The sequence below is a fragment of the Raphanus sativus genome, chromosome 2 (genome assembly GCF_000801105.2).
Source record: "Raphanus sativus cultivar WK10039 chromosome 2, ASM80110v3, whole genome shotgun sequence".
Taxonomy (NCBI): Eukaryota; Viridiplantae; Streptophyta; class Magnoliopsida; order Brassicales; family Brassicaceae; genus Raphanus; species Raphanus sativus.
The window spans coordinates 37,178,015-37,201,663 of NC_079512.1; the positions used below are offsets into that span (position 1 = coordinate 37,178,015).

At 37.8% G+C, this 23,649-nt stretch overlaps 9 protein-coding genes across 11 annotated transcripts; 1 reads left to right on the forward strand and 8 right to left on the reverse strand.

The window, feature by feature from the left end:
* Positions 1 to 650: 650 nt before the first annotated feature.
* LOC130494295 (transcription factor MYB54-like) lies at positions 651 to 1,641 on the reverse strand. Its single transcript, XM_056999705.1, has 2 exons — positions 1,363 to 1,641; positions 651 to 1,262 (listed from the first exon to the last, which is right to left on the reverse strand). Exons 1-2 carry the CDS (start codon positions 1,520 to 1,522, stop codon positions 679 to 681), a joined length of 744 nt encoding a protein of 247 aa, XP_056855685.1. The 5' UTR covers positions 1,523 to 1,641; the 3' UTR covers positions 651 to 678.
* Positions 1,642 to 2,402: 761 nt separating this feature from the next.
* LOC130508227 (ABC transporter I family member 10-like) lies at positions 2,403 to 4,122 on the reverse strand. Its single transcript, XM_057003585.1, has 5 exons — positions 3,795 to 4,122; positions 3,566 to 3,652; positions 3,208 to 3,336; positions 2,995 to 3,117; positions 2,403 to 2,806 (listed from the first exon to the last, which is right to left on the reverse strand). The coding sequence occupies exons 1-5, from the start codon at positions 4,059 to 4,061 to the stop codon at positions 2,591 to 2,593; spliced, it is 822 nt and encodes a 273-aa protein (XP_056859565.1). The 5' UTR covers positions 4,062 to 4,122; the 3' UTR covers positions 2,403 to 2,590.
* A 167-nt stretch (positions 4,123 to 4,289) lies between these two features.
* LOC108840674 (uncharacterized) lies at positions 4,290 to 4,944 on the reverse strand. Its single transcript, XM_018613501.2, has 2 exons — positions 4,693 to 4,944; positions 4,290 to 4,619 (listed from the first exon to the last, which is right to left on the reverse strand). Exons 1-2 carry the CDS (start codon positions 4,855 to 4,857, stop codon positions 4,479 to 4,481), a joined length of 306 nt encoding a protein of 101 aa, XP_018469003.1. The 5' UTR covers positions 4,858 to 4,944; the 3' UTR covers positions 4,290 to 4,478.
* Positions 4,945 to 5,272: 328 nt separating this feature from the next.
* On the reverse strand, positions 5,273 to 7,723 carry LOC130508228 (histone deacetylase 14, chloroplastic). Of its 2 annotated transcripts, none has more exons than XM_057003586.1 (9): positions 7,568 to 7,723; positions 7,134 to 7,339; positions 6,974 to 7,048; positions 6,661 to 6,762; positions 6,482 to 6,553; positions 6,348 to 6,404; positions 6,011 to 6,262; positions 5,759 to 5,940; positions 5,273 to 5,686 (listed from the first exon to the last, which is right to left on the reverse strand). In XM_057003586.1, exons 1-9 carry the CDS (start codon positions 7,599 to 7,601, stop codon positions 5,386 to 5,388), a joined length of 1,281 nt encoding a protein of 426 aa, XP_056859566.1. In that variant the 5' UTR covers positions 7,602 to 7,723; the 3' UTR covers positions 5,273 to 5,385. The 2 variants fall into 2 exon arrangements, with proteins under 2 accessions (XP_056859566.1, XP_056859567.1); XM_057003587.1 differs by having other exon boundaries at positions 7,134 to 7,335; positions 7,568 to 7,669.
* A 1,520-nt stretch (positions 7,724 to 9,243) lies between these two features.
* Positions 9,244 to 12,115, reverse strand: LOC108824907 (uncharacterized). Its single transcript, XM_018598276.2, has 10 exons — positions 11,645 to 12,115; positions 11,431 to 11,528; positions 11,294 to 11,339; positions 11,073 to 11,155; positions 10,908 to 10,972; positions 10,441 to 10,502; positions 10,098 to 10,157; positions 9,932 to 9,964; positions 9,570 to 9,635; positions 9,244 to 9,476 (listed from the first exon to the last, which is right to left on the reverse strand). The coding sequence occupies exons 1-10, from the start codon at positions 12,071 to 12,073 to the stop codon at positions 9,429 to 9,431; spliced, it is 990 nt and encodes a 329-aa protein (XP_018453778.2). The 5' UTR covers positions 12,074 to 12,115; the 3' UTR covers positions 9,244 to 9,428.
* Positions 12,116 to 12,415: 300 nt separating this feature from the next.
* Positions 12,416 to 14,830, reverse strand: LOC130508231 (aspartic proteinase Asp1-like). The gene is made up of 7 exons (XM_057003592.1): positions 14,268 to 14,830; positions 13,841 to 14,182; positions 13,510 to 13,737; positions 13,281 to 13,422; positions 12,993 to 13,193; positions 12,818 to 12,890; positions 12,416 to 12,728 (listed from the first exon to the last, which is right to left on the reverse strand). Exons 1-7 carry the CDS (start codon positions 14,441 to 14,443, stop codon positions 12,604 to 12,606), a joined length of 1,287 nt encoding a protein of 428 aa, XP_056859572.1. The 5' UTR covers positions 14,444 to 14,830; the 3' UTR covers positions 12,416 to 12,603.
* LOC130508232 (protein ROOT PRIMORDIUM DEFECTIVE 1-like) lies at positions 14,689 to 16,222 on the reverse strand. Its single transcript, XM_057003593.1, has one exon. The coding sequence runs from the start codon at positions 16,112 to 16,114 to the stop codon at positions 14,879 to 14,881; it is 1,236 nt and encodes a 411-aa protein (XP_056859573.1). The 5' UTR covers positions 16,115 to 16,222; the 3' UTR covers positions 14,689 to 14,878.
* Positions 16,223 to 16,662: 440 nt separating this feature from the next.
* On the reverse strand, positions 16,663 to 20,147 carry LOC130508229 (probable protein phosphatase 2C 62). 2 transcript variants are annotated; one of them, XM_057003588.1, is made up of 9 exons: positions 19,872 to 20,147; positions 18,632 to 19,725; positions 18,347 to 18,519; positions 18,093 to 18,159; positions 17,743 to 17,833; positions 17,481 to 17,647; positions 17,258 to 17,401; positions 17,017 to 17,145; positions 16,663 to 16,947 (listed from the first exon to the last, which is right to left on the reverse strand). In XM_057003588.1, exons 1-9 carry the CDS (start codon positions 20,098 to 20,100, stop codon positions 16,777 to 16,779), a joined length of 2,265 nt encoding a protein of 754 aa, XP_056859568.1. In that variant the 5' UTR covers positions 20,101 to 20,147; the 3' UTR covers positions 16,663 to 16,776. The 2 variants fall into 2 exon arrangements, with proteins under 2 accessions (XP_056859568.1, XP_056859569.1); XM_057003589.1 differs by having other exon boundaries at positions 16,663 to 16,944; positions 19,872 to 20,146.
* Positions 20,148 to 20,261: 114 nt separating this feature from the next.
* Positions 20,262 to 22,736, forward strand: LOC130508230 (phospho-2-dehydro-3-deoxyheptonate aldolase 2, chloroplastic-like). The gene is given in 6 exon segments (XM_057003590.1): positions 20,262 to 20,797; positions 21,220 to 21,264; positions 21,266 to 21,498; positions 21,595 to 21,871; positions 21,947 to 22,192; positions 22,270 to 22,736. Coding segments are annotated over 6 exon segments (1,530 nt in total). The 5' UTR covers positions 20,262 to 20,335; the 3' UTR covers positions 22,537 to 22,736.
* The last annotated feature ends 913 nt before the right edge of the window (positions 22,737 to 23,649 follow it).

Here is a 23,649-nt window from a genome sequence, read left to right on the forward strand (position 1 = left end):
TTTACCAAGTGTATATATAATACATTATTGAATACATGCAGATTATATTCTTTCACAGTCGAAAAAACTAGATGATCGCACCAAAATAATTAATATATTAACATATTGGTTATAATTAAGCACGTTCGTCCGCAAAACCAGCAATGAGAAAACGATTTATCCGTTTTCCCCCAAACACCATGCAAATATGCATGTAGTGACGGTCTAATGTAACTAACACACTAAAAATATCATATAACATGTAACTTTTGATACAAGCTTCCACGGAGATTAACAATTTCAAGCCTCACAAGTTCCAATACATCAGCTATTTGGTAATTAGTACCCACATACGTATTATATACACTTAAAAAAGACTTGCATCTCCTTATGTATTAATACGCCTATAAATATTTGTTACATGCTAAATAGCAAACCATGCGTTATACCAACAACAACGACAGGGACACATACACGTATGCGTATGTACCAATTTAAATGCATGTGATACACATACGTATATATTTATATGTTTATACAGACACCTACATATATGCTATAGAGATTTGAATAGATGGAAAACGAGAGTTGTAATTGATAGAAGATCCATATGAGGTTTTAAGGAAGCAAAAGGTTGAAAATGATACCTAAACCTAATGATAGATACCCTTTAAAATCATTGAGTTGTGAAAGTGTAACCTAAGAAACTAATCCAACTCCAAGAAAATCGATGAAAGTAACATTTTTCGTCCCACCATCATCTCCCGTGGATGGTCCATCTCCATCTGAGTTCTTCTTATGATGTGGTGTAGCTGTGTCAAATCCGTTATTGTGTTGATCCACCAACTCTTTCGACTTTCTCCTCTCATCTTTGCGTACATTCGAGATCGATGAAGATCCAAACTGATCATCTCTAGGTGCTGAAACAAAAGTGCATGGCCAGAGACCACGACTTGTATCCTTTTGATACCTCCATAGCCCAAACTGGGATCTATTAAGCCTCGTAAGACTAGAACTAGGGCGCAATATATTATGCCAGCTTTGGTTGAACGTAGAAGTAGACGTGGAAGATAAGCTTTCACGTTTGCGTCTAGCCATGATGACATGGAAATGGTTCTTGACAGCGTTATCGGTCCTCCCAGGGAACAGCCGAGCTATAGAGGCCCAACGATTCCCCTGGATCCGATGAGCTTTGAGAAGTCTCTCTTCTTCTTCCTCTGTGAAAGGTTTCTTGGTGATGTTTGGATCAAGTTGATTGTACCATCTCAATCTACAACTTTTCCCTATGAATCCATATGTTACTGAATTATTAATAAAAAAACATAGATCCGGTATAGAACATATGTGAAAAAAGATCAAGCTATATATATGAAAATAGTATACCTGATCTTCCATGTAGATGTTGAGCAATGAAATTCCAGTTCTTGGGACCATATTGTTCCACGAGTTGCCGGAGATGGTCGTCTTCAATAGGTCTCCAGTGACCTCTGTGACAACTTGCTTTCTTATTGTCAAAACTGGTGCTTCCTCTAAACATATCCATGGATGCTATCTCTATCTTCACCTACATCAAACAGAGAAAATGTTGAAGAAAGAGGAATATGATGGATTAGTCTAAGGTGAAATGATAAAAATGATGAAAATTAAGACAAAAGAAAGAAAAATAAAATGAATAAAAAAGAGAGGGTTGGTCTTGGTTCTCTTCTCTTCTCTTAGGGTTATAGATGATAAGTCACTTTTCTTCTTTTTACAAGACACCCTTTTCATATTATATAATATGCTTATTAATTATTATACTCATCTTAACAGAAAATTGGTTAATTAAAACAGAATTATTTATTATCACCGTGCTATTCTATACCAACATGATCATCTATACCACATACACTTTGGAGTTATGAATGCAAGCTTTTATATGAACATGGAACATATATATTTTTGTTTTTAAAAAATAATCTATTTTTTTCATAAAGCTAATGATGTTGATGATTCTGAAGAAGTCCAACTAGACTTGTTCACAACCAACATGCATTGACGATCATTCTTATTAGTTTTCCAAAATACGATTTATTTTGTTGCATTCCACCTTAGATATTTTTCTGATTACTATTGACCATTTCGTATTTTCGAAGATGCAAGTAGCTGTAAATCGATTATATATAACATACATTTACAAATTACGCAGTTTAAGCTTATTTTAACATTTCTGTTACATCGAAGAGCGCTTAGTTCAAAATGTTCATGTTAGATAATGTTTCAACGCTACTAGAATGTTCGAGTCTAAATCCGGTGTGTAAACATTTGGACCTAGAGAGAATATGAGCCAAAGATTTGGAACTTCTGTAATAACGAAACAAATATATTTAAGTTACAATATAGTTATCACAACGTATCTCCACAGTTTGTGTAGTCAATGTATTAAGTGTTCACTGATCAACTTTGCTCTGTTGATTAGAATAAGCTTATACCGTCTGCAGAAGTACATCACAGTCTTTTACAAAAGCTTAGTAAATCTCCAGCTTTCATTGCCTCTACAAACCTCTATATATGCTACAACTGAGAGTTTGAACCAGTCTCTGGAAAAACACTGAGAGTGGCAAATCGGTGACAATTAAAAACCGATTTGATCAATGTAAGAGGATTGTTTGGCCTTAATGAAATCTAGTACGGTGGCTGCATCACCATGCCTGACCACTCTCCCATTCTCCATATAGACAGCTCCATCCGCATACTCCAGCTCCTCTAACCGATGTGTCACCCACAACGCAGTCACGTCTCCTCCTTTCTTTGCATTTATTAACTCTTTCACAGCTTTGATCACACCCAACTGTGACAAAACAAAAAAAACAATAAGCATCGATCAAGATAAGATTTACGAGCGATAACATTTCTGTTGGAACTCATTTTCATATTTTTGATAATTTATAGAATGATATAACAAGATCAAAGTAGCTCAGCAATCATATGCTAAGCGTTCCATTAACATTTTTTTTAAGAGTTGAAACAAACGGTTACCTGGTCAGACTCATCTAGGAAGGTAGTGAGCTCATCCAACAGCAGAACTTTGCAAGCTTCAGCTAAAGCACCAGCAATGGCCACTCTTTGTTTCTGACCACCGCTGAGAGTTTGAATCGGTCTCTGGAAACAAAAACCAGACTCTAATTTATCATAAATTAGGAAAAAAAAACAAATCTTTCGTATTTTTTGAATAAACACATAAATCCTGACCTGCATGTAATCACGCATACCAACAGCATCCAAAGCTGTAATCACCCTAGACTTGACTTCTTCTAGACTCATGTCCGGATACTTGCCAAGACCAAACGCTACATCAGCTTCCACAGTAGGCATCACTACCTGCCATGAAAAGAAAAGAAAAAACATTTCAGACTAAGCCACAATGAGCGGATTCACTTGAAGTGGCAACAAAAAAGAAGAAGATTGATTTTCGAATTTTCTACATGACATAGCCACAAGGCAACTAAACCACAAAACAACATTTACAAATTGGCTTCAATAATAAAGAGAATTAAACAAAAAGTTGGATCCTTTAAACAAATAGATGATGAGAACAAAGAAACATAACCTGATGATCAGGATTCTGAAACACAAAATTCTTGGGCTTTTCGACAAAGATATTGCCACTTGTTGGATTCACTACACCAGCTAAAATCTGCACAGTTTCGTTTCACACATACAAAGCAGCATCCAAAGATTAGACCTTTCCCTAGGACCCATCCTGTACTATGTGACTATAAGAGCTTGACAATTCTAAGATAAGGATAACGAAAAGCTTCTTTAACAAAAGACAAGACCTTGAGAAGAGTAGATTTTCCACAGCCATTGGGACCAAGAAGCATCCATAACTGTCCAGAAGGAATCCGAAAGGAGCAGTCACGGAGAATGGGGACAGAGATCCCCGGTCTTGTAGTGGCGGAGAAACAGAGATTCCGACACTCGACGGCGACGTCATCGGACACTCCGGTTCTGCGATAAACAGAAGGAATAACACTCGGTATAGAGCGAAGAGGGAAGTGACAAGGAGGAGGAGAAGCTGAGAATAAACAGTTGCCATTCATCATCGTCGCTCGCTCTAGAAGATTTGAAGATCTGTACAGTTTGTTCCTTCTCCTCTTCCTCTCTCAAGTTTCAACTTCATCAGTCATCTATCGAACCGGAAACTAGTTAAAAGCATTTGGTTTGGTTCGATCCGGTTTAGTTAATTTTTGTTCGGTTTGTGTTTGGTTTTGACATCAAACTTCAAGATTTTCTAAGAAGGGTGGTGGTGTTTCGCTTGTAATAAAATAACATCAATGGTAATTGGTTTTTCGAATTCCAAATACACAATTGTTGTTGTGCTTACAATGATTTCTACAAGATTGTAAAATTTAGTGTATCCATCATCAAAACATCTTCAACTATACAGATATTTACAAGAATACTTAACGAGTAGAGGAAAATAAAACAAAACATAGCAAAAAACGTATTTCTTGGATAAATTAAAAAGGAGCTGAAACAATGTCCCAACCAAGAGGATCGAGAAAGATTAGTCTCTCGTCTTCGTCATCACACTCATAATCCTGCAAATCTAAACATCTTCCTCTTTTCTCCTCATCAGCCCTTAACCCCTCTTGCGTCTCCTGCATTGATAAAATGTTACGAGAATAGGAAAAGAAAATCGTAGAAAGTTGATCAAGTAAAATCATTAGTAACCTTTGTGAAGATGTCCATAGCTTCCTCAAATGTCTTTGTTTTCATCACAAACAATGCCTCCTCTCGAGCATTTTCTATTTGATCGAGATGCAATGTCATGGGCTCTGTCTCTATCGATGACTTCCTCTCTAACATATCCATCCTCTTGCCTACTTCCATTGTCATTAGCTTCGATCCGAAAACTGAAAATAACTGATGAATCTCTCAAGAGTTTTGGTATTATACTAACTTTTGATTCAGAAAATGAATCATTTGAAAGATATCGCATGTTTTATATATAGTAAGTACGATGTGGGGACGTATAAAGAAGAGATAAGAAGCTCTGTCACGCAACATAACGTGTTAGGCGGGGTTAAGTCGGTGAATTTGGATACGTGTCAGGTCAAGAATGGTGGCTGCATTGCACGTGTCGGTTTTGGTTTTAAGAAAGCAGTCAGCACTAGCATGCAATTTCGATTTGCATGAAGACTGTTTCAGATAACGTAAACAACAGAGTTCTACTTCTTCCCACGATTTATATTCCTTTACTATTTATTTAATAGCCGTTGGTCGGCGCAGTGAGATAGTTTCTTCGAATCTTTAAGTACGTGGAAGTTTTGATATTATATTATCTACAGGAACATTAGGTTTGACGCATTCATATATTACTTATCTAATCACAACATCTGTAGGCAGTTTTTAAGCAAATACTCCTTACAAACAATGAATGCTTTTGGCTCTCTCAATTGCGTCTCGCACCTTTCTCCTCGGTTCATCATACAAGTAAGCTGGGTTATCGAACTCTGATGCCAAGCTTTCTTCCCCAAGCAAGGCTCGAAACGAGTCTGCTACTGATGCTGAAAGTGACTCAAGATTGTATCCTCCTTCCAAGAAGAACACACAACGCCCTCCGCACACTTCTTTTGCTAACCTCTTTATATCTTTCGCCAATGAATAGTACGTTCCTGTCGTGAACTGTAGATTCGCTAGTGGATCCAGGACATGAGCATCATACCTGAACCACAAAAACATATGAAACTTCTGTAAAAGATGATGAGACAGACGGTTTTAAAATTGCTACACTCACCCGGCAGAAACAAGAATAAGATCTGGCTTGAAACGTTGAACACATGGAACAATGATCTCTTCAAAAGCAGTTCTCATTGCAATATCACCTGATCCTCCAGGTAAAGGTAAGTTTAGAGTTGTGCCTTCACCTCTTCCTTTGCCTATGTCACTCATCTTCCCTGTTCCAGGATAGCTTCCATCCTGCAATTCTTTTTTTTTATATTACATATAACATAACGACTTGTGTTAATAACAAGTAGACCGTACGTACCTGATGAGTTGACAAAAAGAAGATATCAGGATCTTCTGCAAACGCATCGTTTGTGCCATTCCCATGGTGAACATCGAAGTCAATAATGAAGACGCGTTTCAGACCATGTGCACGTTGGGCGTGACGAGCTGCTATCGCCACATTACCAAAAACGCAGAAACCCATTGGACCTTTTGGCACAGCGTGGTGTCCTGGTGGTCTTATCAACGCAAAGCCAGTTGGAGGGTCAAGGCTGTTTCTGGATGCTGTGATCTGAAACATACGGTCACATCAAGTTACTAAGAAATCTACTAACATTAATGAATCTGAAGCATTACATGGTGAGAGGAGACATCACCACTGAATCAACTAAAGCCATTCCAGCTCCTGCTGCGATAAGTGAATCTTGGAATGTCTGGAACAGAGGGAAGAGATTCAAGCAGGGGAAATGATTCCTCTAGAGATGTAAACCGATGAGCACAAAGAAGCTACCGTTGAAGTGGCGTATGTTGGTCCAGAACCTTCAATGAAAATTAGTCCTGAATCTGAAGCTTCAACCATTGCCTAAACTAAGAATGAGTTTGTAAATGGTCAGATAAATTCAAACTCACATTCTTTATTGTCAATAGGTAGATGCTTAATAATAATATAACATGAGGAAAGTAAATAACCTTCTCCAGACCTAAGACATAAGCCTTTTCGTGAACATTTGCAATGTCTTCTATAGTTGCATTCTTGAAATTTGCGAGTTCAAGAATCTCAGAGCCACGGAACTGAAATACACAAAGGTGAAAGATGAGGCTATGAAGACACTGAATGGGTGAACGTGAATACAATACAACAAAGGCACACCTACTACGTAAATACAACAATGTGTTGGAAAGGATCGGATCCTAAATGGTTTGTATGTGAGAAGAAATGCGCAGTTTCAAACAAAAATGCAGTGTTCATATGATAATCTAAAAAGCGAGAGCGAATAATCACCTTAGGAGTGAGCTCATTCTTCTCAAGAGCTGTGACAATTGCAGGAACTCTTGCGCTGCATTCCGGATGTGAGTCCTTGTGACCAGAAAAGACAAATTTAAAGTTCAAAGAACGTGAAAGAAAGGACAAAAGCAAATACAGCAAGTAAAAATAAGGAAACCTTGTTATGACCCAAAGCAGCAGATACACTATAGATGATACGAGCATCGGTTAACTGCTGGATAGAAGGTAACAACAGAGGATCCTTCTCTGTACTAAACGAGCAACAAGTGTAAGCTCTGTTGTTGTGTTTCACAAGATGTTTTCTCCACAAACTCAATCCATTCCGCATATTAAAACCTCTGATCCCAGAAATTTCATCACTTCCTAAAGAGCAATTGAAGTGTCACTTCCAATATAGAGAGAAAGAAACATTGAGAACAGGGGAAGCTCATCAACTGAAACAACTAAACGTCCAATTTAAATAGTACAAACGTAAAAAGAGGAGTAGACAAAACATCATCGACACATCAAAACTAATAAATTCACATCAAAAACCAGACAGAAACACTAGTTGATAGAGAGGACAATGAAGAGAAGGAATAAGAGAATTACGAGGAACAGATAGAGGCCGGACGGGAAGTGCCATGAACACACTGATTGTTTCTCTCAGTTTTTTTTTTTTTTTTGGACAAAATTGTTTCTCTCAGTTAAGCTCTGATGTTTGTTGGTAGGCAGCCGCAAGAAGATTAGAAAAGAAAACAAATGGATGGATAGGCCTTTTACGGTCACACTCCAACCGAAGCATAAAAACAAATTATTTAAGTGAAAATGCGTATAAGTTGATTATTATAATACTTAACTAGATTCTAACCCGTCCTTAAAGGACGGATATATTTTTCGTTTTAATATTTTTTGAAAATTTTAGTTTTTTTATATTTGAGCTTGTTGTAGTCATATTTATATTTAATCTTAATTTAATATGATAGAACAATCCCTTAAATAAATAAAATATATAGTTGGACATAAGATTTATCAATAAATAATATTCTTGTATTAATGGAATAAATTGTTTACTATATGTAAGAGTGTGTAAGAAAATTCTCCACCGCGTTCAATTCTTAAATGATATATACTATAAGTAAATGAAGCTGTATAGACTTATTGTGATAATATATTAATTATATTAATATATTTTTGGTTGCTATAATAGAGGTTAGTATATAATAGGGATGGACTAAATAATGATAATGAAAGGGTCTAACGATTTTATTTACATAGATTTTTTCGGAATGATTTTTTTTAATAATATAGATAATAAAATAATGCTTAGATTTGGCAACAACAAATTGGTATATTGTTTAGATTCTTTGTTATTATTGATAATTGTTTAGATTCTTTGTATATTCAATTAATTAGTAGTTTTTTGTTTGATAATATCACTTGATTTGGTAACAACAAATCGGCACTATTGTTCAGATTTTCATAATCAATACAAATTATTTAGATTTTATCATTTAAAACAATTTAGTTCTATTTTAGACCTATAATAACATACATCAACAAATGTATTATAAAATATATGTATGTTATTTTGAACTATAACATAATATTATTATTTTTTGGATAAAACATAATATTATTTGAAAAAGTTATTTATGTTCATCTGTTGGAGTGTTCTTTTTGAAAAAAAATACAGATCGTGTAACATGGCTGTAAACTGATGCAGGTATCACCGATCAACCACGCTAGAACAAAGCACACCTGCAGACATGAAAATAAAGGGCTATACACTACTGAATTTCTGATCGCTATTGTAGTCTCTCGTCAATATACATGAAAGGATTAAAATAAGTTGAAAAGTTTGAAACAGATAAACTAATATCTTAATGATGTCTGTAACAGCAACACACATGAACATGATCAATCACTTGTCAGTATCATGTAAAACCCCCATTCTCTAGTTGCCCATCTTTTGGTGATCGCAGATTGAGATTCTCTTCACCTTCGAGTTGTAAACCCAAGTTAGAAATATCTATTTGTTTAATTTGTTTGCATGGTGTCGTAGAGTCTTGTAAATCTAGTTGAATATTAAAGTATATATATTAGATATTGTAATGATACGTAGAAATAATAGATGTTAGCTAATTAGTCACAATATTTTCAATAGGTCCAAAAAAAAACATGCCATGGTAATTTTCAAATAAGACTCTAAATTAATATAATAGATTGCAAAGTGAAAATGAATATGTTCATCTGAGCTAATCAATGGAGTTTTTCTGCTTGAACCATAAGTCTCTGTACATCTACTTTTGCATAAATATGATCGAGCTCAATTAACATTCCATTCCCAAATATAAGGATTTGCAATAGAAAAACATTTTTTTCAAGATAAACAGGAAAAAATCATAAGGTTGATATGGAACAAAAATAAAACAAAGAAAGCTAAGCTGAGTAGGTATCCCCATTGAACGCTTTAAATTTCTTCCCCAAGCAATGATTCCAGAAGAGCCGCCTCTTCTTCCTGCCCCAAAACACCAGTTTACCACATTCAACCTTCACTTTCTTTTTTTTCTTACAACAATTATTAAAATGTTTGTTGATGTAATGTACTTACAACCAAAGCGTTGAATTCTGTTTCCTCGTCTATGGCGCTGATCACGGCTGGGTCGTCTAGGAGCTCCTGTAACCCCCATTGCCATACAAGTGTTAGATTATATAATCAATTCTCCCTTCCAGAACCAAAAGTAACCAAGAACACCAAGTTCTAATTACTATAAATATTAATTTTTTTTATGAATTGTATGTTTGCTAAGGCCTACCAAACAATCTACTTGAATCAAATTTAAAATCACATTTCTCTTTTTTTGTTTTCCCGTAAAATTAGAGAAAGTCAACGTCTAGTAGTGCAGCTTTTGCTCAACACCTTTCTAGTAACCAAAAACACTCGGCAAGTACATAACAGAGAGGTTCACTTACATCATCAGCAATTTGCAGCAGACCATTTGGATCCTGCATAGAAGGAGTTGGCATTACTATTATTTCTCTTGTTTCTCATCCATATGTTTTCTTTCCATGAAAAAAGCTACAGGCTACAGCTCTTGCTATAGAAGTTTTTGAAAACAACTAAAGTTTACAAACTTACCTTAGCAGCAACAAAGAGAAGTGGATCTGAAGGCGTGTAGACCATATAGTGTGATCCATCCTGATTTTCACGAATTCATTTTTAGACAACTTAAAAACAAAAACAAAAAGGGGCATATCATAGCTTTGAAGCTTCTCGTTCTACAAAATTTCATTCACAATTACAGCGGATCCACAATGTAACACTAAATACAAACTTGGTTCAGACCTTATCATGCCACATTGAGAATCTGAATAATCGTGTTTAATCATTTAAATTATGCTCTATATATTCACAGCATCTCAAAAGACTTATCAAATTATCAATAAGAAAAAAAGAATGCCGAAAGCAGTAAATGGTATACCAGATGAAAACATGTAATCTCAACCCCTTCAGTTGGCAAACCTTCAACATCTTGGCCATCATCTGCATAAAGTTGATGTTCTACACATTTAATGATATGATGAGCAAAGTAATACACAGAACTGTAAACTACAAGGATATGATGATGGAGGATACCCGTAAAAAAAACACACCTCACTTAAGAGTGAAGTAGATAACAAGAACTAAACATGAGAAGAGGAAGAACACAGACATGAGACAACCACATACTTTTTACTAAAGATGCAAGTTCCGAGGTTTTGCTACCTATTATCCGTTGTAATCTCGCAACTCTATAATTTAACTGACATTCAATCATTTTTAAAAGCATGATAAACTATATCCAGAGTAAATATGAAGCCAAGATCACTTAGTGTGTGGTCATACAGAGCTAGATGCTAGGGAATATTAATCATATGCATAAAATATCAGAAGGAAAGAGATTGTTGCCTGTGCGAAAATCGAAGACATTATCTTCAGTGTAGCAAAAGCCTCCCCTTGCAGTGTAACAGAATCTGATTTACAATGATAAACCCATTAAGATGGTATCAGAGACAAAAGGAACATAGGAAACTAAAAAGCTTGAAACAGGGGGGCAGGGTCATATTCATATACCCGCTGTGTACAAGATGCATATGGATCTTTGCAAGAGCATAAGCAGCAGCAGGAAGAAGAGATTCAACCTCTTCATCACTGACCTACAAAAGTCAGAAACATCCAGATAATCAAAACAAAGCAATTTAAATCTAGAAAATGACTCTTCTATCTCTCTTCTGATTTCTGAAGCCAAAAAAAAAAAGGAAATGAGAGAAAGACTGATGAAGGAGAAAACTTACGGCTGACCATCCATCTATGTTTGTGCTCTTCAAAATCTGAACTGGCCTGAAGCAAGAAACGAATCAATCAGACAGGAAAGAAGAAGTTGCTGACATGACATGGTAAGATAAGGGAAGACAAAAAAGAGTTGACTCACGTATCAACAGGGCAAAGAAGCATACAATCCTCTCCTTTACTACTTGTAAACACTCTTCTTATTACACAATCCAAAGGGCTATTGTTTGTCGGATCAACCTGTCTCATTCATTCATTCACAACAACAAAAACCACTTAAATACTGCTTTTCCTCACACACAAACACCAAAAGAGTGAAGCTTTGTGGGTGTGGGGAGGGGGGAGAAGTGACTGACCACAGTAGCGATACGTTTCTTGGAGGCCATAAGAACTCTACCGGTTTCATCAATCACGAACCCAGCAGGTGGTTTGGGTATGGTGGGAGGAGAGTTTGCAAGAGAAGCATCATCATCGTCATCCTCTTTAAGAACAAGAGCATCTCTCACTTCCCAATTCTCCTTAAGATTCGGACTTTTACCCTTTTTCTTCCGTTTCTTGTTGGTACTACCACCGTTCCCGTTACTACCACCCGTTGAAGCTTTCTTCGTCTGAGGATTCAACGCGGAGGTGATGGAGAGACGAAGATGGCGGCGGGTGTTGCTCGGGGACGAGACAGATAACGAGACGGGAAATGAAGAAGACGGGTTCGGGAATTGATGAAGGATGTTGGAGTAGGAAAGAGTCGAACTTGGTGAAGGCGAAGTTAAGGAGAAGGAGAAAGCCATTGAACCTTTAGAGAGACAGAGAGAAGTTGAGCAAAGTGAATTCGCCGGAGATAGTGTTGTTGTTCAAGTTTTACAGCTACTCTAAACCGGTTCAAGTAAACCATAAAATTGGTTAACCGAACCACGCATATCTAAACCAATTTGGTATCTTATTTGTTCATTGGCATAGAGCCAGCCATTTTATGGTTCGGTTTTGGTTCATGTATTGTGCTTTTCATTATTTATAAATTTTGGTTCACTTCGATTTTTAGTTCTGTTTGGATTATAAAGTTACGAACCATAAACCAAGTTGGCATCTATTTGTTCATATGAGCCTTTTGGTTAACTTAAAATGAATTATGAACAACATCCAATTCAGATTCAGATAAGAAAAGTTATCTATTACAAACTTAGTTTGGCAAACAAGTATACAACTATAACAATTAAATTTTTCAATACATGTCTTTCACCAATGATTTATATACACTATATATAATAGTATACAATTTCTCAAATATCCGTGCACTTGAGCAGCAGCAGCATATCATTTCTCAATATTCATAAACTTGAGCAGCAGAAGCTTGTAGTGAAGCCAGTTCATCGCAATCTGCTGGAATCCACCCAATGGATTGCTTCTCATTATCGTAGATTATCATCTGATCTTGCATCGATATATCTGTCATTATAAAATACACAAAGAGTTAATATGTCTTTTATATTCCTGACTGAAACTACCAATGGTTATAGTACAAATAAGGACTTTACCACCAATGAGGTTTAGGTTCTGGAGACCTATCTCTGTGCCATTCAAGATTCCTAAACATACATTTCCCTTCCTCTGCAACATAATTTTATAACACCGACTTTCTTTTTTTAGCAATGTACTTTATTTTAAAAAAAAAGTAGTCAAGAGACTGGCTAAGGAGAAGATTTTGCATACAGAGATGATGAGATAAGCTTCAGGGGGTATTTCAAACAGAGTTTTTGATCTCCACCCGGTTTTGAAGCTTAAAGCTAGAGGCTTGAAATACTTCTTCACTTCTTCAATGCTCATGAACGGTCTACGTCCTTGCCAACACAGAGGCAGCGTGTGATCATCCCTTGCTTCTTTCAACGGTTTTCCACTTAGCTCTCTTTTCAGCTAAACCAACAGAAGCAAAAAAACTTGTTCAGAATCAGAAAAAAACACAAGTCTCTTCCACTTTACTATTTTTTACAAATTCCTTACCAAGTATGTGACTGCCTGATACGCCTTGGTGTTAAAATACGTGTAAGAACTGCCACTATCAAATATTGTCAATAGATTCTTCAACCCCGTTGTTCTTCCCCCGAATAGAAGTTCCCCTCCCATCGCAGGAGAGTAGTGTTTTCTGAGAGGAAAAAAAAAAAAAAAAAAAACTGTTATCAGAGCATGAAGAGAATAGCAATACGTTTAACAAAGAGAAGAGGTATATTACGAGTTTTCACGGGACATGGGTGTCCAAGAGACTCTTGAAGAATCATAAAGGTCGTCTCCAAAAAACAGAATCCCTCCACCTAGGCTGCTTAAGCAATGACCGATAACATTCTTGACATGGCCTTGGTTATGAAGCTGCGAAAGGATGCTTACTTTCCCCCTACCTAGTCCCAACACTCCATCTAAAGGATGATGACTCGATGCCCCTGGGATTTGATCGTATCCGCATCTGTTTACAAACAAAAAAGAAACTCCAATGAGGAAAACTTAACTCCTTGTAACTAAGTAAAAAAAAAAACTGTCGGTCCAAAGATTTATATATATATATATACCCGAGAGCAAGACGTGGAGTGAGCCGGAGACCTTCTGTATAGTTCAATGAGAAGACATCTCTAACGAGTACACCGAGAGAAGACCCTCCATCAGCATACTCAACCTCGTAGTCACATTGCTCTGCAGCCTCGTATCTATGGTTACCATTCATATGCATCGCCTTGCATAAGGGATCATTGCAAGGGATCAGATCGTTGCTAGGCTGATAAAGTGGATGAGGTGCCTCCAAGCAACGAACACAAGGAGCATCGCATTGGAGCCAAGTGAGATCACTACCAGTGTCAAGATCAAGATAATAAGGTCTTGGTGGTTGTCCAATGTTGATGGTTACATTATAATACCTGTTAAGAAACAAAAACAATCAAACCTCATGGGAGTTTCAGAAATGAGAGACATTAAGCAATAAGTTTGTGAAGGTGTGTGTACCCAAGAGGATAAACGTTTCCATGAACTGGGAATACAACTGAGGAGCCAGCAGCTCTGGTGAATCTACCAGAAAACCCTCCACTTTTCCTCCATCTGAAATCAACTGCCGACGAAAATCCCAGGACCAGAGACATCACCATCAACAGGATCATCAAACGGACATTCATTTTCACCATCTTCACGGTTAGTGAGGTGAAAATAAAATAAAAAATAAAAGATAGAATAAGTTTTGTATTAGCCAATCACGTGATGGTGATGATGAAGGTTGATAACGACAGAGACCAAGACATTTACGATATTTATTACAAAGAAAAAAATGTCTTTATATTGACTGCGTAAAAGGACTTTTTTTTGCATAAATAAGCAAAGAAAGAATATTTTTTTTTTCTTTTTGGGACTTGGCATAAGTAGACAGGTAAGATGATTCTTAGCTTGAACCATATGACTCAAGAAACTAATATTCCACAGGTTGTTTCATATGAATCGAGTTAAAGAATATTACTGATGAGAAAGAGTAGTTCCCAAAGTATATTCTTGCAGCTGAAGTAAGCAATCTTGTTTGGCATCTTTCTTCGATTCAAATCAACACAGAACAATGAGTGAGTCTCGTTTCATTCGCTATCATCATCATCATCTTCATCATCAAATCCGTTCCTGTACCTAACAAGCTCAGCATCAACCTTAGCCTTCCTAGGACTCATCAACACAAGCTCAGCCAACTTCCTCCTAGCCAAATAAACCTCATTCGGCTCCACAAGCTCCCCTCTCTTATACGCCTCTCTCAGAAACACAGTGTGAAGCTTCCCGTAGTTCCCGCGAGTCGATATATAGAATATCCCCTGATGCTGCAGAAGAAACTCCTTCAGCCTCTTAGGCAAACACAAAACGTTCCTGAAATGAGCGATCCTCTCAAGAGTTATCTTCTTCTCCACGGTCAGAGACAGCAGCTCGTGGATGCAAGCGACGGCTCTCTTCTCAAGCCTCTTCTGCGCTTCCAACGACCTCAGGTCGTAGCCGGAGATGTCCTCGTAGGGAGACCAGTAAGGAAGCCTCTGCCATTTCCAAACAGCGATGCGGAAGTACTTCCCTATCTTGAAACCTGGAGGGAAGTTCACTACAAACGAGAATCTAACATCCTCCGCGTCTATACCTTTCGTTCTATACTCAACCTCTCTAACTCTCTCTATAGCGCAAACGGATAAGCTCTGCTCTCTACCAACAATCTCTATATACTTATCTCGAGTCTCGTCAGCATCAACAAGCCTAAAGAACTCAGGATGCTTCAGAATCACAGAGTACTCGAAATCATCAGGGAGACCAAACTCACTCCGAGCGATCCTAACATGCTCTAAACGGATCCTACCAGTGTTGGACATCATAACGAGCTTCCTCAGCCTAGTAACAGCGTCTGGTATCTGAGAGAGCACAGCTTCTTGCTCGTCACGGATCTGATCAAGAGCCTTGCGTGTTAACCTACAGTAGAGGATTCTCTGGACGGGGTGCTCGTAGACCTCGAAGACGTGAGGGAACTTGAGGAGGAAAGCGCCAGGCTCGTGCTGCTTGAAGCCGAGGCCTAGGCGGCGAGCTAAGGTGTCGAGGAGAGAGATTGGGATGGTGTTTTGGGGTTGGGAGAGGATGAGGGAGTGGAACTTGACGACTTTGCGGATTTTTTTCTCGACTTCCATGTAGTTGTCGTAGCCGTGGTCGCGGACTCGTTCTTGCTTTGTGGGGATGGTTGTGGATTGAGAGAAGGGTTTGGAGAGGGTTTGGTGGATTAAAGGTAGAAGCTTTGTCGATAGTTTGGTCTTGGGTTTTAATGTGGAGACGTTTCTCAGTAAAGACTTCATCTTTCTCTCTTGTCTGAAAGGCTCCGAGGAGACGCAGATGAGAGAGAGAGAGAGAGAGAGAGAGAGAGAGAGAGAGAGAGTTAAGTGTTGGTTTTAGGGTTCACTATCTGGACCCGGTCCAATGTTTGTAGCGCTTGAGATTGTTCGGTCTATTTTTAGCACTGGAAGTAGGCCATCGGGTTCGGTTAGTTCGGGTTATTCGGTTTAGTCAACATAAAACTTACCAAAATCACCACAAATTTCGATTCGGTATACTTAAGTTTTTGATCTAGGTTGAATTTTGTATAAAATTTCTGATAAATTCAAATGATTTTCAGTTATTTTGGTTGATTCGATTTGAATTTGGTTATTCTGTTTAAGTTTTTGGTATGGTTTAGACGTAATTTTTTTTTCTCTAAAACATAGAAAACCAAACTAACTGATTATCAAACCGAAAATCGCATTTTAGTACGGTTCGGTTCAAAATCCCAGCCCTGACTGGAAGCATGAAACAGCCCAGCTATGTTCACTGGATCATGTTCTGTTCCACTACTTAGTTGTAATCAGTCTTTACTTGATTATACATCGTTTCAATTAAAGAATAGAGAAACCAACAAGGTGATGTGTATTATAATATCACTCTCTTTATTTACAGTGGGGGAGGAAGATTGCATACTTACTACTTAGCTAGATACAGTTTTTACAAGTGAAACGATGACAGTAACAGCATCTAGTTTACCACCTCTGTATCCATCATGTCCTTCTTCTTTAGCTGCGTCTGAAAATGGCGTTCTCTCCGTCTTAGATCTTCCCACCTCTTGTGCCTTTGCAGCTATCAACTCTGCTATTCTCTGCTACCAAAAATATATTAATCAACACAATTCAACAAAAATAGATGTAATAAAGTTTGTAGCATTAAGCACCTGAGGTTCCAAACCCTGTTCCAGTAACCTGCAAACAATTGAAACGATCTCTTTCTCATACAAGTTGTCAAAGAGGCCATCAGTTGCTGTAAGGATAACATCACCCTCTTCCACATTCACATTGTAAACCTGTAGTTCGTGTGAAACAAGACCGCATATATTTTAAATAAACTATTCAAGAGTGTATGTCTGCTACTTGGAAACATGATTGACATTGCTTTTAAGTAATATCAACTCGTACCTCTGCAAGTTTTAGGACATCATCGCCTCGTGTAACGTGCAAGGGAAAACAAAAATGATGAAACATAGGAGCTGACTTCTGCAATATTGTTCTGTTCCTGATGAGAATGAATCCTGAGTCTCCAATATTGGCAATGTGGAGTTCCTACAAAGTAGTTTTACATGATCAAAACGCACTGTTGTGATCACTTTAAACAGGATTGTCTAATTTAACCAAGTCTCACATTATTGCTAAGATGAGCAACCAAGGCTGTGGATGATCCAGATGACTTAGTCTCATTGACACTTCTATGAAGAACTTGAACTGGATCACATATCTCTGCAGTTTCATCAGAGATAATCTTTTCACAGTTGCTCATGAGTTCTTGAGCATGCATCCCCTCATTGATTTCTGAAAGATGAACCAAAACATATATACAGTCAATAAGAAAAAGCTAGAAGTGAGTGTTTTGGAAACTAATAAGCGAAGAAAACTTTAAAACGTACCTTCAAAAGACCACTGAGAGACTCCGTCTGCAACACCTAGCCAGTTGTTGTTCTCAGAGATAAAATAAGCATCTTCCCTACCTGCCAATGCCTGGACATCATTACTTTTACATTACTAACCATATAATATAATCTTTAAGTATCTAAAAATTAGAGCTAATGTTTCTTTAATAATATTAATATGCCATAGGGTCAAATCATATTCACAAATTATCCATAAGTGTAAGAGTTTTGAAAGAAGATTGTGATGAATTAATGAAATGCAGAAGGTGATAGTAAAGTTACTACTTGTCCCGTTGTCCGTGTTGAAAACAAGTGAACTGCAAACAGAAGGAATCAATCACAGGTACCTTAAAGGGGTTTTGGAGTGAAGCAGAACCAGATTCCAAGTAAAATGCTTTGGACACAAGCTCTTCCCTGTTTAGAAGTAAAGCATCCAAGCACAGTAAAACAAGCATGCTTTTATAAAAGCTGCAATATGATACTTAAAAAGGTATGAATATATGTACATAGTATGCATGCAGATATGTATCTATGCAAGACAATTAGTATAGTTCATTAAGCATTCACAAACACTTAAGAGTAAAATATATCACTTACTAACCTGACTGAAACCACTTCAATGGGTTGAAGACTAGCTGTTTCAGGTTCAGGAAGTTGGAGATTTTCGTCATTTGTGTCATTGACAGTTTTAGATATGCTACCATTATCATTTTTACTGTCAATCACAGCTACTTCATCTTCTATGGTTGAAGTCCCATTTTCTCCGTCATTTGCCTTTATAAGAATGAAAACTAATTAGAGTGATGGCTGTTGACAGACAATCTCTGATGTCTGTTTCCTTCTATAACTGTTAAAACTACTTAATGGTTTAGACTTAGGACCTCACCATTTCAGACGTATCAACCACAGGCGTTTCAGCAGTCTCCTCAATGCTGTGATTTGTTGCTTCGGAAGTTGAAATTAGTTCACCAGGGGACACATAAACTGTAGCTATTGGTTCAACGACAAGATTTTCATCAGGAGACACAACAACTAGTTCATCAGGAGACACAGAAACTGTAGCTGTTGGTTCAACGACAAGATTTTCCTCAGGAGACACAACAACTAGTTCATCAGGAGACACATCAACTGTAGCTGTTGGTTCAACGACAAGATTTTCCTCAGGAGACACAACAACTAGTCCATCAGGAGACACATCAAGTTCAACTGTAGCTGCTGGTTCAACGACAAGATTTTCTTCAGCTTCAAAAGTCTTCATCAGTTTTTTCCTCTCTTCCAAACTGTCATCAAGTTCAGTGGTAGAAACATGAGCAACTTCCTTGAGATCATTCAACTGCGAGCCATGTTGTGAACTAGATGATATTGGTGTTGCTTGCTCCTCCACACGACTCTCAGTGAGTTGTTGATAACCATTTGTCTCACAGTCTCCTCTTATTTCATTCACTGAGACTTTCTCCATGACTTGAGAAGAAAGTGGCTCTACATTCTCATTGGTCTTTTCTTCAGTAGCGCTAGTAGGAATAACTTCTGCTACACTAACTATAGAGTTCAGATTAGAAACACTAGCAATTTTAGCTTCAGCTTCATCTTCACTCCCCGAAACAGTAACTGGAATTGGCGTTTCTTTCTTTTTCTTAGCAGGAGAACGAACCCTTTTACGATCCTTAATTTTGATCACACTGCTGAGACGGGCAGGAGGAGGAGCTCCATACTCTTTCTCAGATACTGTTTCAGTACTAGACTTCACCGGTTTTATCTTCACAACAGATTTTTCCTTGAGAGACTCCAGTTCAGAAACAGGATCTAGATCGGCCAATGCATGTCCTCCATCTCTCACTCCTTCACTGGCTTCTTCCTCTTCTATCTCAGCATGTTGCTTCCTCTCTAGCTCTAAGCATCTCGCTTTTTCTTCAGTTTCACGATACCTCTCAACCTCACTTGCATCTCCGAATCGAAAGACCTGGCTTCCATCCTTGAGCTCTGCAGATCCAAACAACTATAAGTTACCAAACTTCAAACCGAATCAAGTAAATATAATCTAGAAGTTTTTTTTTTTTGCTTTGAAAGTATATGATCTATAGACACACACCAAAAAGCAAAAGGAAGAAGAGGAAACAAAGGCTTACGAGTTGTAGACACGAGATCAAACTTCTCCGGAGCAGTAGAAGAAGACTGCGAAGGTGAAGTAGAATTAGCCAATTGTAGTTGAGAAGACAAACGAAACTCAGAAACAGAGAATCTAATCCCACTCCGAGACAAACCCCATCGACGGTGAAGAGAAGAATAAGAAGAAGAAAATATCAGAAAAGGCAGAGGAGGAGGTTGAAGAGAAAGTAGCATCAAAGGATCTGCCATAACACTTTAACATTCAAGTTTTGTAACAGTCACATATTTTGCTTTAGAGAGAGAAGAAGCTGAAGATAAAAACCCAGTGGTGGTAACCTTCTGTTTCACACAGACATGTTCGCTATTCGCATGACACGTGGCTAATACTTTTCTTACTTAAACACTTATCTATTGTCATTAAAAATCTCACCTTTCTCCTTCTCTCTATCCTCTCGAGAACCGGCCGTCAATCTCCAAACCAGAGATGGTGACGACTCTCAACGTTTCTTCTTCTCCTCTCCCAACCAAATCGTTCCTACCTTACCGCCCCCCTCCTCGCCGTCCGATCACCTTCTCCCCCGTCTTCGCCGTCCGCTCCACCGACCCCGATAAATCTTCTCAATCAGCCTCCCGTCCCGCTAAATGGAGCTTGGACAGCTGGAAATCGATGAAAGCTTTGCAATTGCCGGAGTATCCGGACCAGAAGGATCTCGACTCTGTTCTGGAGACGCTTTCCTCTTACCCTCCCATCGTCTTCGCCGGAGAGGCGAGGAAACTCGAGGAGAAGCTTGGCCAAGCCGCCATGGGTCAGGCCTTTATGCTCCAAGGGGGTGATTGCGCTGAGAGTTTCAAGGAGTTCAACGCTGATAACATTAGGGATACTTTTAGGGTTCTTCTTCAGATGGGTGTTGTTCTCATGTTCGGTGGTCAGATGCCTGTTATAAAGGTTCGATTTTTTCACTCAAACTCTGTTTTGATTCTGTGTATAAAGGTTCGATTTTTTCTCTAAACTCTGTTTTGTTTTTAGTCTTTTGTGTTGATTCTGTTTATCAAGGTTCGATTTTTCACTACACTCTGTTTTGTTTTTAGTCTTTTGTGTTGATTCTGTGTCTAAAAGTTTGATTTTTCACTCAACTCTGTTTTGTTTTTAGTCTTTTGTGTGTGACTGTGTTCTGTGTGTCAAGGTTCGGTTTTTTTACTAAACTCTGTTTGTTCTTGTGTCGTGTGTGTTGAATTAGTGGTGGAAAGTTTATGTTATTTTGTTTTGAGTCTCTTGTGTTGTGGAAAGTTTATGTTTTGTTTGTTTTGAGTCTTGTGTGTTGTGGAAAGTTTATGTTTTGTTTGATGGGTTTTGTTTGTGTGTTTCAGGTGGGGAGAATGGCGGGTCAGTTTGCGAAGCCGAGATCAGACCCGTTTTGAGGAGAAAGATGGGGTGAAGCTGCCGAGTTACAGAGGAGATAACATAAACGGTGATGCTTTCGATGAGAAGTCTAGGATACCTGATCCGCACAGGATGGAAAGAGCGTACACACAATCTGTAGCTACGTTGAATCTCTTGAGAGCATTTGCTACTGGTGGTTATGCGGCAATGCAGAGAGTTAGCCAGTGGAATCTTGATTTCAGCCAACATAGTGAACAGGGCGACAGGTTGGGGGGTCTTAAACTTGTGGTTAAAAATCGTTTGGAGACAAAACTTTTTGCTTAAGTCAGAAACTGTTGTTGTGTTTGTGATGATGAAAATAGGTACCGTGAATTGGCTAATAGAGTTGATGAGGCTTTAGGATTCATGGGTGCAGCTGGGCTTACGAACGCACACCCGATCATGACCACTACTGATTTTTGGACATCCCATGAGTGCTTGCTGCTGCCTTATGAGCAAGCACTCACGAGAGAAGACTCGACGTCTGGACTTTACTATGACTGCTCTGCGCACATGGTTTGGGTTGGGGAACGAACTCGCCAACTCGATGGTGCTCATGTTGAGTTCTTGAGGGGAATCGCTAACCCCCTTGGGATCAAGGTACGTTATAATCTTTGAATACTGTTTAGTTTCCTTATCTTGATTGTGTTTTTTTGTTTGTTTGTGTGAACTCAGGTGAGTGATAAGATGGTTCCAAGTGAACTGGTGAAGCTGATAGAGATACTAAACCCACAGAACAAGCCTGGAAGGATAACGGTTATAGTGAGAATGGGAGCTGAGAATATGAGGGTGAAGCTTCCTCATTTGATCAGGGCAGTACGTGGAGCTGGTCAGATTGTGACTTGGGTTAGTGATCCAATGCACGGGAACACCATCATGGCTCCAAGTGGGCTAAAGACTCGTTCTTTCGATGCAATCAGGGTAAATAATACTTCTTGCTCATGATCTTTTTTTTTGGCGCAGCATGATTCATGTCTATCTATGTGTATATATATCAGGCGGAGTTGAGAGCGTTCTTCGACGTGCATGATCAAGAAGGTAGCTTCCCTGGTGGGGTTCATCTAGAGATGACGGGTCAAAACGTGACAGAATGTGTTGGAGGGTCACGCACCATCACTTACAACGATCTGAGCTCACGTTACCATACACACTGTGACCCGAGGCTCAACGCTTCTCAGTCTCTGGAGCTTGCCTTCATTATCGCAGAGCGTCTGCGTAAGAGAAGGCTCGGTTCCGGGAACCTTCTGTCTTCTATTGGATTCTAGACGACACAAAGACAATGCCTTTATCCCAATTCTGATATGATGATGTGCATAGAGAGTCGTTTAAGTTTGGTTGGTGTCCTAGTAAAGTAACACTTTGGTTGTGTTTGGTTGTGTTTGGTTGTGCTTTAGGGTTGTTATTGGTTTATGTATTTTAATGGATTTAAAAATCTAAACCAAATTGAGTGTTTTTGTTTCTATAATTTTGAAATCCATATTAAAATCTAATAATTTGTATTGGTTTTATGATTTTAAAATCTAGTGTTATTTAAAAACATAAATTTACTTAAAGGATTTGATTTGAAATTGGATTTGAGTGGATTTATAGATATTTTTGAAAAAATACAAAGGAATAAATATTGAGTTCAACCTTGTTATTTTGATTGAACTTTAACGTTTGGAGAAGTTCTCACGTAGACATTTGCTATTTGTCAGATATCTCAAAAAACTTTGTGTATTCAGTTAATATATATTTTATGGTTTCTTGATTACCTTTTTTTTTTGGGTAACAAATGAATTCTCACCTTGTTCCAATTTATAGTTACTGGCAATAGTTCAAAGTTTTTGAGCTTTAATATTCTCTTGTATGTAATTAACTAGTTTTGGATCTTCCTAACTCTTACCTTGTCACTTTCCCACACTAACCAATGAAAATTAGTACATTCTGAACAATTTCTCAATCCCAAACATTTTCTCTCATGAACTACTAAGGTTATTATTTAAGTTTAGTTACGATTAACCTATTTTGAATTATTAAAATAGATCAAAGTCTCGTCCTACTTATTCCATTTTATTGATTTATAACAATTCATCTATTTTTGATTTTGAAATTCATAACGCTTATTTGGTTTTTTAAAATCATGGATTTATCAAAGAATTTTAAATCGAAAATGATTTATAAATCCATTAAAATACTATAACCAATAATACCACTTGATAAACCGTTGGTAAATCAGTTAAGTTTCAAAGTATATATCATTTTTTCTTCTTTCACGCGTAAATCGATTCTGAGAATTTCAATCATTTACTAGATTTTTATATGATATAAAAATAAACTAGTTATGATAAGATGTGTATAGAGAGACTCTCTTAAGTTATTATGTACTAGTAAAGAAG

Excerpts from the sequence above, each read along its gene's own strand:
- LOC130508229 (XM_057003588.1), bottom strand. The coding sequence starts at position 20,100 with ATGGCAGATCCTTTGATGCTACTTTCTCTTCAACCTCCTCCTCTGCCT. Across the intron at positions 18,160-18,346 it reads ATTGAAGTGGTTTCAGTCAG|GGAAGAGCTTGTGTCCAAAG; the intron begins GTTAGTAAGTGA and ends ACTTCTAAACAG. Across the intron at positions 17,402-17,480 it reads TTGCTCATCTTAGCAATAAT|GAACTCCACATTGCCAATAT; the intron begins GTGAGACTTGGT and ends ACTACTTTGTAG.
- LOC130494295 (XM_056999705.1), bottom strand. The coding sequence starts at position 1,522 with ATGGATATGTTTAGAGGAAGCACCAGTTTTGACAATAAGAAAGCAAGT. Across the intron at positions 1,263-1,362 it reads ACATCTACATGGAAGATCAG|GGAAAAGTTGTAGATTGAGA; the intron begins GTATACTATTTT and ends ATGGATTCATAG.
- LOC130508232 (XM_057003593.1), bottom strand. The coding sequence starts at position 16,114 with ATGAAGTCTTTACTGAGAAACGTCTCCACATTAAAACCCAAGACCAAA.
- LOC130508227 (XM_057003585.1), bottom strand. The coding sequence starts at position 4,061 with ATGATGAATGGCAACTGTTTATTCTCAGCTTCTCCTCCTCCTTGTCAC. Across the intron at positions 3,653-3,794 it reads GAAAATCTACTCTTCTCAAG|ATTTTAGCTGGTGTAGTGAA; the intron begins GTCTTGTCTTTT and ends GAAACTGTGCAG. Across the intron at positions 3,118-3,207 it reads GTATGCGTGATTACATGCAG|AGACCGATTCAAACTCTCAG; the intron begins GTCAGGATTTAT and ends TTTTGTTTCCAG.
- LOC130508228 (XM_057003586.1), bottom strand. The coding sequence starts at position 7,601 with ATGGCACTTCCCGTCCGGCCTCTATCTGTTCCTC. Across the intron at positions 7,340-7,567 it reads CCGGCCTCTATCTGTTCCTC|GAAGTGATGAAATTTCTGGG; the intron begins GTAATTCTCTTA and ends ATTGCTCTTTAG. Across the intron at positions 5,687-5,758 it reads CTTATTCTTGTTTCTGCCGG|GTATGATGCTCATGTCCTGG; the intron begins GTGAGTGTAGCA and ends TTTGTGGTTCAG.
- LOC108840674 (XM_018613501.2), bottom strand. The coding sequence starts at position 4,857 with ATGACAATGGAAGTAGGCAAGAGGATGGATATGTTAGAGAGGAAGTCA. Across the intron at positions 4,620-4,692 it reads CTATGGACATCTTCACAAAG|GAGACGCAAGAGGGGTTAAG; the intron begins GTTACTAATGAT and ends TTATCAATGCAG.
- LOC108824907 (XM_018598276.2), bottom strand. The coding sequence starts at position 12,073 with ATGGCTTTCTCCTTCTCCTTAACTTCGCCTTCACCAAGTTCGACTCTT. Across the intron at positions 11,156-11,293 it reads ACATAGATGGATGGTCAGCC|GTCAGTGATGAAGAGGTTGA; the intron begins GTAAGTTTTCTC and ends TGACTTTTGTAG. Across the intron at positions 9,636-9,931 it reads TGCTGCAAATTGCTGATGAT|GAGCTCCTAGACGACCCAGC; the intron begins GTAAGTGAACCT and ends TGGGGGTTACAG.
- LOC130508231 (XM_057003592.1), bottom strand. The coding sequence starts at position 14,443 with ATGGTGAAAATGAATGTCCGTTTGATGATCCTGTTGATGGTGATGTCT. Across the intron at positions 14,183-14,267 it reads GGAAACGTTTATCCTCTTGG|GTATTATAATGTAACCATCA; the intron begins GTACACACACCT and ends GTTTCTTAACAG. Across the intron at positions 12,729-12,817 it reads GAACCTAAACCTCATTGGTG|ATATATCGATGCAAGATCAG; the intron begins GTAAAGTCCTTA and ends TTATAATGACAG.